Source organism: Hemiscyllium ocellatum, chromosome 11 (genome assembly GCF_020745735.1).
Source record: "Hemiscyllium ocellatum isolate sHemOce1 chromosome 11, sHemOce1.pat.X.cur, whole genome shotgun sequence".
NCBI lineage: Eukaryota > Metazoa > Chordata > Chondrichthyes > Orectolobiformes > Hemiscylliidae > Hemiscyllium > Hemiscyllium ocellatum.
This window is the reverse complement of record NC_083411.1, coordinates 87388126-87408749: the sequence shown is the minus strand read 5'-3', so window position 1 is coordinate 87408749 and position 20624 is coordinate 87388126. Positions and strand designations below refer to the sequence as shown.

The 20624-nt window shown below is 41.0% G+C and overlaps 1 protein-coding gene across 2 annotated transcripts in view; it reads left to right on the top strand.

Annotated features, from left to right (window-relative positions):
• The window catches only part of sytl4 (synaptotagmin-like 4), an 83072-nt gene that overhangs the window by 39996 nt on the left and 22452 nt on the right, over window positions 1-20624 (top strand). For both annotated transcript variants that reach the window (XM_060832670.1, XM_060832669.1), the window contains exons 4-10: window positions 2570-2785; window positions 3812-3921; window positions 4970-5090; window positions 12228-12356; window positions 15483-15627; window positions 16829-16925; window positions 18998-19101. In XM_060832670.1, the coding sequence (XP_060688653.1) occupies window positions 2570-2785; window positions 3812-3921; window positions 4970-5090; window positions 12228-12356; window positions 15483-15627; window positions 16829-16925; window positions 18998-19101 (922 nt within the window). The remainder of the gene's footprint in view (window positions 1-2569; window positions 2786-3811; window positions 3922-4969; window positions 5091-12227; window positions 12357-15482; window positions 15628-16828; window positions 16926-18997; window positions 19102-20624) is intronic.

The window sequence follows — 20624 nt, the reverse complement described above, 5'->3', positions numbered from 1 at the left end:
TGCCGGATTTGTCAAAACAATTAGGACATCATCTGCATACAGTGAGATCTTATGTAACTTGGACCCCACTTCTGGAGCTGACATATTGGGATCCCCATGAATGACCTCTGCCAATGGTTCAATTACCAACATAAAAAGCAATGTGAAAGGGGACAGCCCTGCCGGCTGCCCCTAAAAATATTAAAATTGCTTGATCGTACCCCTTTGATGGCCACCGTAGAGAACCTTTACCCATTTTTATATTTTATGTGAATATTTTAAGGCAAAATTAAACATTCTTGACTAACAAGTGAGTCAAAGTGTATAGGAGTGAAAAATGGATTTGAGGTCACAATCAGATCAGTCACAATCTTCTCAAATGGTGGCTCATACTCTGCACTGATTGACTTACTTTTGCTCTTAGTTCAAATAATTGCACTACGCTGCATTGTAGATATCATGCTAGACAGCAGGAAGAATGGTTCAGGACTATTGCTCCTTGTACTGAGATCAGAGGTCTTCAAATGTTGTTTTTTTTGTTGATTTCTCCCTTTTTAGGAGAAATCCCCATGTGCATGTCAGTCCACTTAAGAAGCGATGGGATTGAAGAAGTTGTCAAAAGTAGCATTAAGAATAAAAAAAAGCAACTTGTTTCATGCATGGACAACTTTTTCTTTTCCAGCAATCAGGGCAGTGTATTCCAATTTCACTGCCTCTAATATTTTTATACGCAACAAGCGGATTTTAATTCAGTCAACATATAATATACTACTTAAGACAGAAAACACACTATCAGCGTTATGTAGTTGGATAAATATGAGCAGAAAGGAACACTGGATGACTCATCCATATGATAGTGAATGGGATGAGCCTATTTTTTAAATTCAAAATCCGTTTCATTTGGAGAGTCATGTTTAAATCAGTATCCAAATTAAAGTTCCTTCCATATTTGTTTTTGATGTGAAATAAATGAAGAAAATCCCATTTTTCCCCAGAAACGTTGGGTCAAAGTGAACACTGTTTCAGTGTCTCTGGGAACTCTCTTGTTTCAATTAAAATGCATGAATTTACAATTGTCCCTCAGAGCAGTGGCCAGCACTATTCGTGAAATTCTTTATTTAACTCACTGCTATAAAGTCTTCAAATAAGTTCTGAACTGTCGCCGTTCCCCCCCCCACCCCCCTTTCAGGAAGGTATTGTTTGTATTTTGGGAAAACCTGAGACAAAACAGAGCTGTTTCTGTTTTGGTGGTAATTGATTACTCTGTACCTGATTAGATCAGGTTCCATTTTTAGAAATCAGTGTGAATTCAAGCATCTGTGCTGTTATTGGCCTTTGCAAGGTTGCACCAGCCTTAACAGAAATTCCACCTTTGATGTATCAGCTCTGTGGGAGGTTACATTTGGTCTCCTCTTGGCCAACCTGGTCTTGAGCTTTGGTGTCCTTGCTGTGCCCCTCTGTGTAGAAGTCTATGGACTGTTAGGATATTGCTGTTAAATTTGTCAGCAGGAGGTGCATGTTAAGTGCATATACTTTTGAGCTTCCTGATTGCTTACAACAGGTAGTCTGTATTAATTATGTGAACTCATTTCTCCAGTTCCCTTCCCCCGCCCCCCCCCCACTTGTCTCAGTCGATTCCCTCGAACTCAGCACCGCCCTCCTAACCTGCAATCTTCTTCCTGACCTCTCCGGCCTATCACCCTCACCTTGACCTCCTTCCACCTATCACATCTCCATCGCCCTCTTCCCTACCTTTTTATCTTAGCCTGCTGGACACACTTTCCTCATTCCTGATGAAGGGCTTATGCCCGAAACGTCAAATTTCCTGTTCCTTGGATGCTGCCTGACCTGCTGTGCTTTAACCAGCAACACATTTTCAGCTCTGTATTAATTATGTCCCTGGAGAGACTTCACTACCCAGCTCACTCTGTTCTGTTATAGTTCTGTGATTTTTTGAATGCAAATTGAGGCAGTTCAAGTCGGTCGAAAAACCATCAAAAGGCAGCTTTGGCTGGATTGTACATGCAGTCTTGAGTCATCCAAAACCATCAAATCAGTAAGACTGGTTCAACTGTTAGACTTAGTAGGAATTAATGTAATTCAGCTTCTGAAGTGAAATTGTGGAGTCACAAGCTCTGAGGCAGCAGTGGCAGATTGGCCTGAAGGCAAATGGCCATGAGTTCCCATTAATTCCTCATGTCCTTTTTTTTTCTTATGGTCATGGTCTAACAGAGCAATCGTTGGAGCTTGATTGCTGCTGCAAAAAGGTTGTGAAAAGGTAGACCTCATTTTTAGGAAACATCGTAGTTTAAACAACTCTGACCACATTGCACCTCATCCCACACCTTCCCTATCAACCACTGCTCCTACCCACCTCAATCATTGAAGGCCTTTCCCTCAGCCCAACTTACTCCTAGCCCCCGCAAAGTGTGGAGCATTAAATTAGTGTCTCACCAGGAGAATGTTTGGGAACAATGGATGTGATTATTGGTCATTGCAATTCTCCTCCTTTTTGAAAGGGATGCAGTTTAGGGTTTGTGTTGATAAAGTCCCATAACAACATTTTTTTTCTTTCTCTTTTGCTATGAAGAAAACTGAAGAGTGAGCTGCTAGAAATACGGCGTAAAGGAGCGAAACGTGGCAGTCGGGATTACAGTGACAAGACCTGTGCCCGATGTCAGAACACACTTGGTCGCTTTGTTAAGAGTGGAAATGTGTGCAAGCAGTGTAACCACCTGGTGTGTAAGGAATGTGGTGTTACAGATGTAGATGGAAGATGGAAATGCAATGTGTGCATCAAGGAGGAGTGAGTGTGACTTTTACTGAGTAGCATTTTGTTTGAAGTTTGGAAAACCTGGAGGTGATATTTTCTACATATGACATGCCAAACTGGGGGAATGTGCTTTACTGGAGTGAGTGCCCCTGTGTCAGGGCTGTCTCTGCAATGAATAGGACTGCTGCTGGGTGCATGACATTCCAAAGTTTTTTCACCACAAGTCACCCAGTAGAAAAGTCCTGAAATGGTGGGTTTTCCTTGGGTTAAGTAGTTTCCTATTTTACTAAGAAGGTCAAAAAAGGACTTTTCAAATTTATATGTTGGAGGATCAAAAAACGTCACATTTCAAACTAAAATTGCTGGAAAGTCAACAAAATTGAACTTAGGTAATCTGACCAAACCTAAAGTTTTGAGACTCTTTTAAACTCCTCGTCTAAACAGAGAAAGGTACAACAATGAGATGGATGGAGAAATTCAGATGCACAAAATCCACGATTCTTTGTCAAAGCCCTAATGTTGGAATCTGGTGAATTTTTCAGCAACAATTTTATGAAATGATAATCCTACTAGAGGAGCCTTAACTTCTGGAAGCAATTACTAAGAAAGCATGTGGAAGAGGATCTTTGCTGTGTCCAAGAGTAGGAATTCATAAAATTAATTGAAAAATGTGGATATCAATGTGTGCATTAATTATGAAATTATAAACCATTGAGAAGTGATAGGAAAAGAAGAGAGAATGTCTTTGCTTGCTTGGAGTATATTGATTCTGAAGGTCCTATTGTCCATGAGTTTTTCATTTGATTTACATGAATTTAATTGTTGACAGAATTGGAGGCTTACCCCTAGTAAGCCACTCGAGCTATTTAATGAAAGGCTTTGGGAAGATGCTTAAATGCATTACCCAATGTCAGTATGATCCATGCTTTACCAGTTTTAGTGAAGATAAATTTTAGAGCTGAAAGAGAGAATTGATGTTAAGAGTTTTATCCAATATCAGTAAGACTGGCTTCAGTTTAAAAGTACAGCCCAGATTAAATCTTAAATGTTCTTCACCAGAAAACTAAAGAAACAAACTGGAGATTGGTTCTTTGAATCCCGAGCAAAAAGACACAGTACTGATTTTGGTAGCGATATAATCAGAGCATCGTTAAAGAGGAAATATGCCTGTAAGTACCAGAGATTTGAATGTTTTGAATAAAGCTATACATTCAGTGAAATAAAGGATATATGTTACTTTGAAATTCTGTGTGGCCCTGAGTGGTTTTGTCAACCCGATTGCCGTTCCCATTCCTACAGTTAGGTTGACTGAGTCCCTCTCCACTTCAGCTGATCTTTTGCTGAAATTCTCATATGCCTTTGTTACTTCTAAACTCCCTATTACAATGATCTCCTGGCTTGCCTCCCAACTTACATCATCCATAAAATTGTGGTTATCTAATATTCGACTACCTGTATCTTAACACACATGAAGCCCCATTCACCCATCAACTTTGTGTTTGCTGATCTATATTGGCCCTCAATCCGGATATTCTCCAGTATCAAAATTCTCAACGTTAGTTTCTAATTTACCAAAGCCATACTCATACCTTTCAAAGCTCACAACCTTGTATTTCTCCCAGTCTGGTCTCTTTCAGTTTCCTGAATTTTCTCCTTTAAATCCTGCTGCCTTTCTTTGTTTCTTTCAAAAAACTCCTGAAAACCCTTTTTGGTTTGGCTTTTGGTCAACTGAGCTGATACCTCCTTCCGTGAGTCAGTGTCAAACTTTCTTTGTTGACTCTTGCTGCAAAACATCTCCATGTTTTACTATATAAGTAAAGCTGCTACTGTTTTTCTGGACTACAGGGCTTCTCTCTCATTACAGAAAGATAACTGGTGGGGGAGAGGTTGAGAGGGAGAGTCCTTCATGGTAACCTCGGACAGCATGGGAATTGAACCCACCCTGCATGACTTTGCATCACAAACCAGCCGTCCCGTCGATGAAGTTAGCCCACCCCTAGATTTTACTAAATGAAGATGCTCATAAGGTGTTATCATTTTTTTTGTTAGTGTGGAAGGATATTTATTTTTCTGCAGACGGTGATTAAAATTTGGCTTTCCCATTTACTGATGCATAATACAGTTATTGATGTGATGGAACAGAGAGGTTGGAGAAGGACTGGAATAACATCCTTTAAAAATTCCTGAATGCCACCTAATATTTCTCTTGCTGTACAGTAAATAAGCGCGAGACAACAGGACAGGCATTGCTACAGAAGGCATTGGCCAATGATGCAAATGCAAATATCGCTGCACAGGGAAGGCAGAAGACCTCTCAGGATGAAAGTAGAGTTTCCAGGTGAGTGTGATCATAAATTCATAAAATCCAGATGTTTACAGAACAGAAAGGAGAGCATTTGGGTTACAGTGCCCAGGCTTGTCAATAAAGTTCTGACTGCATTAATCTTATTTTCTGGCTCTTTGAGGCTATGTGATGCAAGTGAATGTTTCAAGAGTTTCTGACTCAGTCACTTTTTCAGGAAATGAGCCCAAGACGTCCCAACACATTCAGGCAAAATCTTTTCTTCTCAATTCTCCTCTGAGTCTCTATCTCTATCTCTAGTCTTAATTCTATGTTGACCCTCTTAAATAATGGAAAAAGTGCTTTCCTGCCCAGCACCCCTCATAATCTTCCACACCTCGATCTGATGCCCTCTCAAACTTCACTGCATCAAGAAACAACCCCTGACTATCCAATCTGATAGAACCATAGTTGAAATTTATTTTGCATATATTTTTGTATCATTGATTTTGGTTTTTAGTCTATTTTCCATTTTAATTATTTTTGCAGAGATATGGTAGAAATGAGTGACTTGGCCATTTCAGAGGACATTTAAGAAACAGCCACATTGCTGTAGGTCAGATTTCCTTCCCTAATGGAGACGTTTTTGATGACAGTTGATCACTATCATTATGGCTAATCTTTTTAATTCTAGATTTATTAATAGCATTTGCTTTGGTTGGATTTGAAGCTGTGTCCCCAGAACGTAAATGTGCATCTCTATATTGCTGTTGCAAGCCTCCTTCAACAGCACCTTCCAAACTTGTGAGATCTATCACCAAGACAAGAACAACAGACACATGGGAAGACCCCCACCTGCAAGTTTCCCTCCAAACCACCATCATGACTTGGAAATAAATCAATGTTTCTTCACTGTGACTAAATTAAATTCTTGAACTCCCTCCCTAATAGCATTGTGCATGTGTCTACCCCATACAGACTGCAGTGGTTCAAGAAGGCAGCTCCCCATCATTATCTCAATAGCAGTTAGGAATGGATAGCAAAGGTTGGCTTGGAGGCAATGCCTACATTTCACAAACCTTGCTTCTCTTGATCTTGAGACATGACAGTGAAGGGCAAATAAAGTATAGGGCACCACCAAAATTAGAAGAAGGAAAAGAACAAATACATTGGGAACTGGTGATGAGGATGAATTTTTCACAAACTGAAGATTGTAAGGAGGAAAAATAATAAATATGGGAAATCTATGCTTGAAATTTTATAAAAGAATTAATTAAACAATGAGCTCTCATTGTAATTCAGGAGGAGAAAGGATAAGTAGATCAAACAATATTGATGGAGTTGGGAAAGAAGGAAAAATAGAGAGAGGCCAGAAAAGTTGCAATGGAAAGGAGAAGTTGAAGGAAAGAAGTGAATAAACTATTCCATTGGATAATGTTTAGGAATGTAAAGGAGTGCCAAGAATGGGAGCAAATTCACATCTTGAACTATCTTCAGCTTGAGACTGAAAAATCGTTAACGTGAAAAGAATCATTTGTTTTAATGAAGGGATCGGATTGATTGGAAGGATTTTTAGTGAGCATGTAGGTTTGGGATTTCTGTGTGGTTAGAAACAACAGTGAGACCATGATTATTGGTATTTAGAACAAGAATAAGGGGACAGTTAGCACGTGGGATGAAATAGTAATGGTTGGTTAGATGCAAAAGACACCAAAACATTTAATAGTTTCTGGGACTGAAATTGCTCTTGAGCTCTATCTGTCTTATTCTGTAACTCCAAGGCAATTGTCCATTAAAAGCCATTAAATAATTGATTTGAAGAACATTTGGAGCTGAAATGGACCGATTAGCCTATCGATGAAATCATCGCTGATCTGATAATCCATACCTCCATTTTCCTGCCTTCTCCCCGATCGCTCTTGATTCCCTTAATGATTAAACATTTACCTCCGCTTTGAATATGCTAACAACCCAGCCACATCAGCCCTCTGGATTCACTATCTTCTGAGAGAAGAAATTCCTCCTCATTTTGATCTTAAATGTGCAACTCCTTATTCTGATATTATGTCCTCTCATCCTCAACTCTCCTTCAAGGCAAAAGAACCTTTCCACGTCTAACCTCACAAGTCTCTAAGAGTCTTGTATGTTTCATTGAAGTTGCCTCTCATTCTTCTCCTAGGAGCACAGGTCCAATCTACCTAACCTCTCCTCATAAGAGTTCTTCCATACCTAGGAATAAACTAGTGAATCTTCTCTGGACTGCCTCCAATGTCGTAGAGTCATATAGGAGGAAACAGACCCTTCATCCAACTTGACCATGCTGACCAGGTTTCCCGAACTGACTGAGTCCCATTTGTCTGCTTGTGACTCATGTCCCTCGAGACCTTTCCTATTGACGTACCTGTACAAATGTCTTTTAAATGTTGTAACTGTACCTTCCTCTATCACTTCCTCTGATAGTTCATTCCATATACACAACATCCCTGTCTGAAAAAGTTGCCCCTTGGGTCCTTTTTTAAATCTTTCTCCTCTCACCTTAAAAACTTTGTTCTCTAGATTGCTGTCTCCCTGAACACACACCTGTCAGGCAAAAGTGAAGACTGCAGATGCTGGAGATTAGAGTCGATAATGTGGTGCTGGAAAAGCGCAGCTGGTCAGGCAACATCCGAGGAACAGGACAGTCAATGTTTCAGTCAAAATCTCACAACGTTGACTCTCCTGCTCCTTGGATGCTGCCTGACCTGTTGTGCTTTTCCAGCACCACACTTTTGACATGTATCAGTTGGTGCACTTAAAACAGTTTTGAAGAGCAGAAATGGCTCCTCCTGGCCAGATTTTCACCTGATTCAAGCTGGTTCTGAAGCAGGTGAAAACCTGGCTGGCAGGAGCCATTTCTGCTCTTCAAAACTGTTTGAAGTGCACTGATTGGTGCGTGTTCAGGGAGGTGGCAACCAATGGTGATTCCATTGACTTAGAGGATACATGGCATTGGTGATTTGCTACATTAGCCAGTGCATTGGTGACATCGCTCTGTCCAAGACCATCACTTCTCGCCCCAACCAGAAGCCATTGATAACCGCAAAGGTGTGTATGCTGCTGAGGACCTGTGATTCCACCTTCAGGATAAGGTGGCCCTAACAACAGCAAGGGCCAACCTAACCCAGGCCATCAAGGAGACAAAGCGTGCTCAAGCATAGAGAATACATACCTTCAGGACAGCGGTGATACGCGGGGTATATGGAAGGGCATCTAGGTCATCATCAACCACAGAACAGCATCGCCTGCTTGTGCTGGTGATGCCTCCCTCCAGGGTGGGTTGAACAACTTCTATGCACGGTTTGAGGTATGAAATAACGTGGCAATGAGGAAGTCCACACCCTCCCTCTCAGTGACGGGGTGCTGTGTCTTACCAGTGCTGATGTGAGGAAAACCCTATGCAAAGTCAACCACAGAAGGCTGCTGGACCAGATAACATCCTTGGCAGAGTGCTGAGAGGCTGCTTTGACTAACTGGTGGATGTTCTCACAGACATCTTCAACATCTCCCTGAGCTGTGTCATAGTTTCTAACATGCTTCAAGGCTATTACCATCATCCCTGTGCTGAAGAATTCTTCAACATCCTGTCTCAATGTCTACCACTCTGTTGTAGAGTGGTACACCCTACACCCATCATCATTAAATGCTTCAAGAGGCTTCTGATGCATATTAAGACCCTGCTGCCCCCCCCCCCCCCCCCCCCCCCCCCTTACTGGACACCCTGCAGTTCGTTTATCGTCCCAACCACTCAACAGATGATGCCATTTCCACCACCCTCCATCTGGCCATTACCCACCTGTATAAGAAGGATATCTATATCAGACTATTATCCAGAGACTTCAGTTCTGCATTTAACACCATTGTTCCTCAGCATCTGATTGATTGGAAAGCTGAGTCTGCTGGCCCTAATACCTCCCTTTGTAACTGGCTCCTGGACTTCCTGACTGGGAGACCTCAGTCAGTCTGGATTGGGAACAACATCTCCAATACCCTTGCACCAAACGCGGAGCCTCGCAGGGCTGTGTCCACTGCTGTTCACCCTGCTGACATACACCTGTGCAATGATGCACAGGTGGAATCACATCATCAAGTTCGCTGATGATACGATTATAATGGGTCTCATCAGCTGGAACGATGAGGCAGCATACAGAGAGGAGGTGCAGCGGCTAACAGACTGGTGCAGAGCCAACAACCTGTCTCTGAACGTGGACAAAATGAAAGAGATGGTTGTTGACTTCAGAAGGACACCGAGCAATCACTCTCCGCTGGACATCGATGGTTCCCCCTTGGAGATCATGAAGTGCGCTAAATTTTTTGGCATTAAATGGGCGGCACGGTGGCACAGTGGTTAGCACTGCTGCCTCACAGCGCCAGAGACCCGGGTTCAATTCCCGCCTTAGGCGACTGACTGTGTGGAGTTTGCACGTTCTCCCCGTGTCTGCGTGGGTTTCCTCCGGGTGCTCAGGTTTCCTCCCACAGTCCAAAGATGTGCGGGTCAGGTGAATTGGCCATGCTAAATTGCCTGTAGTGTTAGGTAAGGGGTAAATGTAGGGGTATGGGTGGGTTGCGCTTCGGCGGGTCGGTGTGGACTTGTTGGGCCGAAGGGCCTGTTTCCACACTGTAAGTAATCTAATGTATGTGGAGAATCTCATCTGGGCCCTCAATCCCAGCTCCATAGCCAAGAAAGCCCAGCAGCGTCTCTACTTTCTGCATAGGCTAAGGAAAACCCACCTCCCACACCCCTCCATCCTCACCACATTCTGCAGAGGGTTCATTGAGAGTACTGTGAGCCACAGCATCATTGTCTGGTTCGGGAATTGCACTGTCTTGGATTGTAAGACCCTACAAGGGATAGTGAGGACAGCTGAGAAGATCATTGAGGTCTCGCTTCCCTCTATTGCAGATATTTGGATGCACACGCTGCATCCAAAAGGCTAAGCATTGTGGAAGACCCCACACATCCCTCACTCAAACTCTTCTCCCTCCTGCTATCTGGCAGAGGATATAGTTTCTCACAGCCAGACTGTGCAACAGTTTCTTCCCTCAAGCCGTCAGGCTCCTTGACACTGTATGATCGGACCTTTTGTTTTCCACCTGAAATTCTTTGCATGACTTCGAAATGCTGCTTGAACAATGTCTATTAATTACCATTCTTTTATTACACTATAATTTGCATGTTTGGCACTTGGCACTTTATGCCACCCTGTGTATGATTGTGCAGTTTGTGCTATCCATGTAGCACCTTGGTCCTGGAGGAACACTATCTCTTTTATTTTTTTAAACTGTATCAGTTGTAAATGATAGAAATGACAAAAAATCTACTCTACTACTACTACTATGTTACCTGGGAAAAAGATCTTTGCTATTTACCTTATCCATGCCTCTCATGATTTTATAAACCTCTATAAAGTCACCCCTCACCCTATGTTCCAGGAAAATTGCCCCAGCCTGTCCAGCCTCTTACAAGTCAAACCCTCCAGTCTCCATAACATGCTGGCAAATCTTCTCTGCACTCTTTCCAATTTAGCAACCTCCTTCCCACAGCAGGGTGACCAGAACTGTATACAGTACTCCAAATGTGGCCTCCTGAACATCCTAAACAACTCCAGTACTCAATGGTCTGAGCAATGAAGGCAAGCTTGCTCAACGCCTTCTTCTCTCTCCATGTCTACACCACTCTGTCTACATGAGACGCTAGTTTCAATGAACCATGTATCTGCACCCCTAGGCTTCTCTGATCTACAACATTCCCCAGGGTCCTACGATTAACTGCGCAAGTCTTGCCCTTGTTCATCTTACCAAACTGTAATGTCTCAAAATTTATCTGAACTAAACCTCCATCTGCCACTCCTTGGCCAGTTGGCTCACTTGATCAAGATTTGTTTGTATTCTTAAATAACTTGCTTCAGTGTCTACTATACAACCACTTTCTTGTGTCATCCACAAACGTACTGACTTGTGGGACAAGTCAGCTTTTGGGTCGAAATTCTGCCAAGAAACAGCCTTTTTGGTCTTTACATTCAGTACATCTTGCCTCGGGTAAGGGGCATAAAACTGTTCACTGTGTTCCACTGCAGTCAGATCAGTGCCTTGTATAGTTTTAGCAAGATCTCCCCATGTGAAATGAAGGCCAACATTATGTACGCCTTCCTTATTACCAATTGAACTTGTATATAGCTTTTTGTGTCTTATACATTGAAGCTCCTAAGTCTCCTTTGCTGTAGCTTTCTCAGTATATCTCTACTTAAATAATATTCAGCTCCTCCATTCTTCCTACTGAAGCAAATAACCTCCTATTTTCCCACATTATATTCCATCGGCCAAGTTTTTGCCCACTCACGTAACCTATCTGAATCTCTGTGCAAACTCTGTCATCCTCAGCACTTGCCTTCCCACCTATTTTCATGTCTACTGCAAAGTTGGCTACAGTACATTCACTTTCCTCAGCCAGGTCATTGATATATGTTGCAAATAATTGGAGGAGCTCAAAATGTCACCGAGAAGATCAGGCTGTGATTTAACAGTGACATCTCAAGAAAACTCTTGAAGCATTGAGGATGTGTGGGAACAGATGTTGAAGTTCCTGTCTGAGTTCCTGGATTGCTTTTACGCATCATGTAGGGAAAAAAAACTGAGGGAAAAGACTCGGGCAGCCTTCTTTATGGCTGTGCAGTCCTTTCTGACAGGCCCAATTTTCCTTGACTAACGACAGCAGGAACAGCTGATGATAGACTTTTGCACTAAAGCTAAAATTTGTCAACTCAATGTCATCACTGATTGATTGTTTGAAGGGTCTCCCGTACCATTGAACTCTTCCTAATCTCAACGTCCTTGATATTAAACAAGGACACACAGAATGTGCAATATGAAATACAGTAAGGTTGATCTCGGGGCCGTGATCAGAGTTGGTTCTAATGATTTTGTTAATGGTTGTGTACAAATAAAAATTAAGCCTTGGAGCAATAAAACTGCCTTCTTGGAAATATTTTGATTATGGGGAGCAATACGCAAATCAACAGGCAACATATTTTATTTGACAAAACAGTTTTGTAACCTTGCACCACGTTGAAATGATGATATAGCTCAGTCATACTTTTACAAACTATCAGTAAAGTAACTAAACCATGAACCTGTGATTTTTCTTTTGTTGTTTGATAGCAACTACTCTGAAACCCCAGAGGGTTCTGAGCAACCAAGTGACACAGAATCCACGGGACGTGTCAGCGTTAGCAGCTACAAGAGTGACTCGCAATCTCCCTCCAAGCACAACACACCTAACAATTCCAGGTAACGGACCTGCGGAGGATTCAGTCTGAAATTGTGATCAAATGGAAATATGAATGCTAATTCGAATTAGACAACTTTTCCCTTAAAATCTATGTTTTGATCAAATCTGTAGTCATCTGTATTAAAATATCTGTGTCAAATGTTACTAAGTAACAGCCCTGGCCTACGCTTGGTGAGGTTTTAATATTTTAAAGGCACTAGATAAATGTAAATTGTTGAGATAATTGGCCATCATTTTGCCACATGCCTGTGTTTAGCCTTTCTTTCTCACGTTAAGCTTGATGTACCATGCAGCCTCATTAAATGAAGGGATGAGCTAGTAAGTCATTAGGCCCTCTCTGCCTCCAGAGATGCTGTAGTGAAAACCCAATTCAAAGTGCTATGTGACAGCAATCTCAAATGATGAATCATAGAATCCGCATTTGGCCCATTAAGTCTGCACCATCCTTTCAAAGAGCATCACACTCTAATCCAGACCACACCCTGTCCCATAACCTTGCATTTACCATGGCTAATCCACCTAGCCTACACATCCCTGGACACCTCAGGGAAATTTATCATGGCCAATCCACCTAACCTGTACATTTCTGAACTGTGGAGGAAACCAGAGAACCTGGCAGAAACCCATGCAGACGTGGAGCAACATACAATAGTCACCTGAGGCTGGAATTAAACTTTGGTGTAATGAGGCAGCAGTGCTAATCACTGAGCCACCAATTGTCTTTGCTCTGGGGAAGTTGCTGTCCTGCATTTAACCCCATTCGTATCAAAGGGGTTAATGTTTATCTAATATTATTCCAGTCCATAAAGAAAAAAATCTGCTTATGTTCCTAAAATAAGTTTGGATCTGTCTTATTAATATGCATTCCTCCCTTCGCAGGGTTCTGTTGGGTCTATGTCTATTTCAATGGGCCCAAAAATTCAGTTGCAAATGGATAGCACTTATCCCTGACCTCGAGGGAAGCCTCCCTCAAAGATGTAGTGATCACTGTGATACAGTTTCAACCTTTCCCTGTATTCATTTAGTTCCAGTGTCAACCAGCAAGGGCTGTTCACAGTTACAGCGATGTCGTCAAGCAGGCTAATCAGCCAATCATATTGATTAAATCTCTCAGACAGAAATCCAAGATGCAAAACAAAGCAATTATTCTTCGATTGTGAAATGTAATTTCAAGGCCTATGATGATCCTTAGCAACTATGACAGTAAACATTGTAAAAACTTAATCACACTTCATTCAACAAGATTTGAGGTTTTTACAGAAATGTGTTTTTTTTAAATCGGATGTTCATATTAAAACCGTGATTTCGAAATGATTTCCATCTGAAAGGAATTCAAAAGCCCAGCCCACAGAGGAGTGGGGAATCACTGACAGCAACTTCTGGATAACTATGTTTAATTGCATTTATATTATCCGTTTAACATAGAAATGACAATGGTCACTGACAGTTTTGCCATCATTATAACAACAAAATCCAAGCGAACATAATTATCTTTTATTAATGGGTGCCCTAAAATTCTGAAAATGGTTGTCATTTAACATAGATTGTCGAAGAAATCAGACTATTTCTATTGTATAATTTGGTACAAATAATGAATATGGAATTATTTACAAACTATGTACTTTTTAAAAGAAAAATGCTCAAATTAATCTGGATACCATTTATTGAAACTATGAATGGGTTATATCACAATATATCATTGGAAATTCTATCTTAATTTTACATCATGGAGTCCACTTTTATGGGCACTCTCTGGACTGGTGTTCATGTGGGCACTTAGAATGGACTTCAGCAGGTAAACAACTGAGTTAAGTATTCCAACTAAGCCTGATCCTATGGTATACACACACATGTGGCCTGTGTCAGGACTACCAGATCATAATGAAGAGCAGGAGACCTACCAGATTCCTCTCTTCTGTGAACTAAAAGCAGCGAGGCTTATTGTACTGATCCTACAACTCAAAGTAAACCTGAAATTTCCTGTCTCAGTTACCCACCATCTATATGAATTGAACCATCAGAGAAACTAAACTTTCTCTCTGACAGTTGGATTCCTTAGAAACAAATCAGCACAAACAACATATTTTGTTTTGTGACAATTAATAATTCTTGCCATAGAATACAAGAATAATACTCTGCCGTAGAAAAGTGAACTGCATGTTATCAGGTGTAAACAGAAACTTGTTCCATAAGGCATCTGATAAATACAATATTTATCCAACAAGGAGAGGCTGGTTGAGCAAACATTTTTTTTTAATTCCACACGTTGCGTGCCGTTTGCTGGAGTTCACCCATTTGATAAACATTGTAATCAAATGATGTGGGTGTTTGTTCGATGAGGATTTGGCTACTGGAAGAGCCTTTCTTTATAAAGTGAGGCAATATAGTGACCTTACTATCTGTCAAAATTCCTTCCACTAAATTAATTCCCAAAACCTAAAAATAATGTGTGGGTGTGCATAAGGTGAGACGATGGTCTTGTGGTATTATTGCTTTAAAAAAAAATGTTTTGGGATCTTGGGTTTGAATGTCAACATGGCAAATGTTGGAATTTGAATTCAATAAAAAAACCTGGAATTAAGAGTCTAATGATGATTGTTGAGTGTCTGAAAAACCCATCTGGATCACTAATATCCTTTAGTAAAAGCAATGTGCCATCCTTACCTGGCCTACCTACATGTGACTCCAGATACACGGCAGTGTAGTTGAGTCTTACTGCTCTCTGGGAAATTAAGAATGGGGAATAAATGCAGGCCTTGTGGCTGACATCCCACGAATGAATTAATAAAAACATTTTTAACGCAAGGTTTGTTCGTGTACATATAGTTTAAAAATAAACTCCTGAGCAGTAACCTTCTGAAAACTACCTCAGGCCAAGATCATGATGAGTCCTGAATATTCTATATCACTTCTTTGAAAATGGAGTTGAATTTTTCCAGGCCATCTCCCAGTTTGCAATAGCTTTAGTAGAAAAGTAATGTCAATCGCACAGTTTTCTCGAGGCTTCTACAGTTTTCAGCCAAGTTCCATGAATAAAAAAAAAGAGTCCTCCTTAGGAAATTCACCCTTTTATGGTGGAGTTTCAGTGAAATTTGAGACCTTTATTTTGCTGTTTTATTTTTCAGGCGGAGTTCCTTAACCGAAAGCAATGCTGGTAATATTAATGAATGTGCTGTTTCCAAGCCCGCAAATAGTGGCAGCATGACACTTCCAGCCACATTAAAGTCACCCACAGGCAACAAACTCAACACACAATCTGACTTGGATAAGGTAGGACAATACATTCCTTGCTGTGTTTTAATTGTTCATAGTTTGTGGATATGGCTAGTAGGCTGTATCAGTTGTCCATCTCATTTTGTTTTCAATATGCAGCTGAGTAGCCACTTGGAATACATTGAGTCAACTATACAAGTATTTTTAAACAACCTGTTTGTGCATGTTATGTCACACCTCCAGGGCAGGTGGGATTTGAACTTGAACCTTCTGGCCAATAGGAACACTACAAATGTGTCACAAGACCATTTGCACAGAAGACAACTAAGGAGACATGACTTAAAGGGCTTGTCTGGGAACTAACTCTAGAATTAATTATAGGTTGGGGTTTACAGAGATCTATACTGTGCTTGTCCTATTCAAATATTTGGTAAATAATCGAGGACTTTAAATGCCAAGAGACTCTGAGATAAACAAACTATTTGGAATTAGAGCACAAAATTACAAGACAGCATTAAAGTGAACAAACCCCAGTCAAGGCAGCAGCAATTTTCCCCCCACACAGAATAGCAGTAATGGGGAGTAAACTCTGAGGAAAATCAGTTGGCTTGATTAACTACTTCAAAACAGACTTGGATAAATATGATTGGAACAAATCTACAGTTACAAAGAGATATCAGTGATGGTGTTTTTTTTTGTCAGAGGCCATAATCAAAAGTGTCCTAATGTGCTTTATTTTTAATTTGGGTGAAGGATAGCCCTCTCTGGAAAATAAGAGGTGAGCAAAAAGTGCTGAATCCTACAGTTTATGCACAGGATTGTGTTTTTGTTGTGTAAAGAAGTTTGTAAGCAATTAATACAACAATCTCAGACATAAGACTGTTTGTATAGACTGAATGATCAAATATTCCAAAAAAAGTGGCTCCTGCATCAATTACATTTTTGTCGAGGACAGCTGATGAGCGTTACGCAGTGAATGAAGAAGTATTTTGGGGTATTGTTTAATTACTTTCATGGATTAAAGAGCAGTTTCACAATTATTCCTTCAGAACAGAATCTACTTGGATAAGGTTAATCAGAAACTGCATTGAAAGAAATGGGTTGGATGTGATTAATTGACATATTTATTCCATTGTTTGGACAAACCAATCATTGAGTTATAATTTCATGTGATACTGTGTGAGATACCAACAGTTATGAAAACAAAGTACATGGATATAGTTCTAAAACGTATGAAATTTTTAACATGTTTCTTCAGGAAACTGTCTCAAAAAGATACAGTAAAGTTTCAACTGATGAAAGTGCTTCAGAGAACCTGTTTAAAAAGAATACAAAAAGCATTCTGAAGCCTGCAGGTGAGATTTGGCACATTGACTTTAACACAAAGGGTATCAATCAAAAATGTTTGTTTAATACCTTTGAAAACTTTTCCACACTAAACCATAGAAATGAGGTTCGGAAGTTTCCTGAGAAAGAGGGAAATTCAATCCATGTCCCCTTTAAGCATCTACTAATGCCAGCTTCAGAGAAAGTTTAGCAGATACACAGGAATTGACCACATCGCCTCACAGCAATATATTATGCAAATTGTACTAAGAGGAAAGAAGGGAAAAAAATAGCTATAGGGTATTATGGTCATTCTTTCACTTGTGTTGAATTAGCTGTTCTGGGTGAGGGCAGTAATTTATCCAATATAGAGAAAAATCAACCAAGGTTTCTGCTTTTTTTGATATCCAAAGGTCCCCACTGGAAGAAAGCTTTTGGTCTCAGGCTAGGAAGGGATCAAGCTTGGCTGTGAACCTTCACTATGAATGACACCTGTCTGCTGAAAGTCACTCCTTAAGAATGGGACCATTGATAAGGTATAAGAGGGTAGTCCTGGCCCATGGAACTACAGTCCAGCATCCATCATTGTCAGGAAGGGAAAATTGAAGGGATTGGCTGGGGCTGGGAGGTGCTGGTTGAGATAGAACCATAAAAAGGTATAGGATGTAATTTTCCCACTATGTTTTTGAAATTGTGAAAGGGAGCAATCAGCAAACTGCCCACTCCTGACATAACTCTGGCTGTCACATAACAATCAGCTCATTAAAGTGAGTTTCTTGGTGATTCACAGTCCTCAACCCAGGGCCTGAAGTCTGGTGGGTGAGCCCTTGGGGATCCTGGGAAGAAGGGAAATGATAGTATCTTGTTGCCAAGTGAGGATCGTGGAGAGAAGGCATTTGGGGAGGGGTGGTGGGATCAGAGGAAAAGGAAGGTCAATTATTAAGGCAATTTAGGTCTACCCCTCAGCCTGGTAGGTAGGTCACCATGGTTTTCCATTTGAGAAACTAGTCACCTTTCGTTCTGACCAGGGATGCAGCACATTGACTTTCTCACCCTGTACTTGTTCATCTTTCCATTCACGGGATGTGGGCATCACTGGCTGGGCCAGCATTTTTTTGCCTGCCCTCATTGCCATTTGTATTGAGTAGCTTTGCTTGGCCATTTTAGAGGGTAGTTAAGAGTCAGCCGTAGTGCTGAGGGTCTAGCGCCACTTTTAGGCCAATCAGATGAGAACGATGAATTTTCTTCCCTCAAGAACATCAATGAACCAGGTGGCTTTAAATGACATTTGCATTCACCTTGCACAATTGCCTTTGGGCTAGCTTTGTAGTCTAAATTTTATTGAAGTCAAATTTCACCATCTACTATTGTAGGATTCAAACTCATGTCGAAGGAGCATTAGCCTGGGTCCTGGATTACTGGTCCAACAACATTACCACGATACCATTGCCTCAGTTAGTGAGGGGGTCAAAAAGGGGCTTAGCTTCTCACCTGGGCCAACTCCTCCCATTATTTTCCCTTCTTGCCACCTCTCTCACCACCTGCAGGGAAGGAAAAAATACCATCCCATCCCAGCTCTCATTCTCAAACGTTTATAAATAAAGTCTTACCTCTTAAAGGAAGTTGTTTAGGCTACATTTGTGTGTTACAACAGACTTTAAAACCCAAAACAGTATGCTGACCTTAGTTGTCAATCACTATGCAGTGATGATTCACTCATTTAATTCAGGTCTTTAAATGGGATTCATGCTTGTTTTGTGCACCAGCACCTTCTTAACTGACCACAGAATGCCATTGGCAGAAACTGGTCCTCTATTTGCTTGTTGATGTCTGTCTGCATTCCAAAGTATGTGACTCTTATTTGCCCATGCTTTCATGGACATTGTTCTATCTAGAACATAGAGTAACTTTGCATGTGACTTTTCTGCCATGTGGGCTATTTGTCGCCTAAGTTTAGTTTAATACACAAACTGTCTGGCTGGTGTCACAGTCAAAAATCTGTGTCAACCTCACAATGTCAAACTCCATAAAATTAAGTGAAGTGCTGACATTACAGTCTGTATGTTGGAAATAATTATTTTCTTTTCAAATCTTCTGTTAGAGCATAGTAAATCTGTGGTGGACCTTCGCATATCAGATTCTGCAAATGTGGATGATTCCATGGGAGACCGTAGTCAGTCAGTTCCAGGTCTCAATGTGGATCAGGTCTGTATGTGTGTACCTGTGTGTGAACATTAGTCTGCATCTTGTCCAGTGATCACCAACCTCCACTTTCAAAACATTGCTTACTTAAATCTACCTCTCTTCCACTATGGCTGAGATCTTCACCATTTTTAAAAATCAGTCTTTAAATGTTCTCATCATCAGTTTTAGCAGTCCTCTAAAACAATTTTTTGTGAAGCCCAAGTCTTCTCCCACATGAGGTCACAGTCTTCCTACTCATTCTTGGACTTCACAATGTCTCTGTGTCCCATAAACTGATTTCAAAATCTTCCTTTACTCTGCTGTAGTCTACTTGGGATAGCTTCTCTAGATATGTACTCCAGCAACCTCCCAATTCTGTGTTTTCCATTCCCTTTGCTCTAGTCACCTCTTCAAAACCGTGAGGTTCGTCAGGCATGACCTACCTGTCATGAATCCATATTGGCTCTCCCTGATTAACTGAAAAGTCTGTCTGACAAATTGAAATTTTCCACAGATATGTCAATGGAGGTAAGGCAAAAATTAGCTGTGATTTGCTAAGGAAGAGGGCAGAATGGCCTTCTCCTATTTCTGTGCAAATGGAAGGTTCAAATTTATTCCGAGTGTGAGCATGGAACATTCTGAAACCTTATTCAGACTTTGTTGGAGTTTCAGTTTGGGCTTTGCTCACCACTCTGTTCTAAATAACTCAGCACAGCACAAGAATTAAGAGTAGAATATTAAGTAGGTCTGTTGAGCCTTCTGTGCCACTCAGTACAATTATATCTAATCTACTTCTCTGCTAGCTTCAGTTATCCTTTGACTCCTGGAGAGACCAAAACTCTATCTTTCCCAGCCTTAAAAATAGTCAAAACTGGATCATCTACAATTCCTTGGAACAGAAATTTTGAAAGATTCACAACCCTTTTCATTGATGAAATTTACCCTCATCTCAATCCTAAATGATTGACAAGCTATTCTGTGATTGTGCTCCTATACTATAGGTTTTCCAACTAGCAGAGACCATGTCTACCCTATCAAACCCTTCAAAATCTTGGCTTTTTCAATGAGATCACCTCTCATTCTTCTAAACTCTGGAGTATATAGAGAAAAGTGAGGACTGCAGATGCTGGAGATCAGAATCGAGAGTGGTGCTGGAAAAGTACAGCATCCGAGGAGCAGAGAATCGGGTTTTTAGGCATAAGCCCGATTCCTGATTAAGGGCTTATGCCTGAAATGTTGATTCTCCTGCTCCTTAGATGCTACCTGACCTGCTGTGCTTTTCCAGTACCACACTTTCAACTCTGAAGCATATAGACCCAGTTTCCTCCACCTCTTGTCATAGGACAACCCTCTCATCCCCAGGAAGATTGAAGCTGTAAAATCTTTAGTTACCTCATATCATAGTATGTTGGCACAAAGATTGACAAAGCAAGGATTCAAGCCAGCAATTCCACATTCTGAATGATGTTTTCTTGATATATTTTAAGTTACTTGAGAGAGAAAATGAAGCTTGGTGTCACCAGCTTTCCTCTGGGAGACACCGG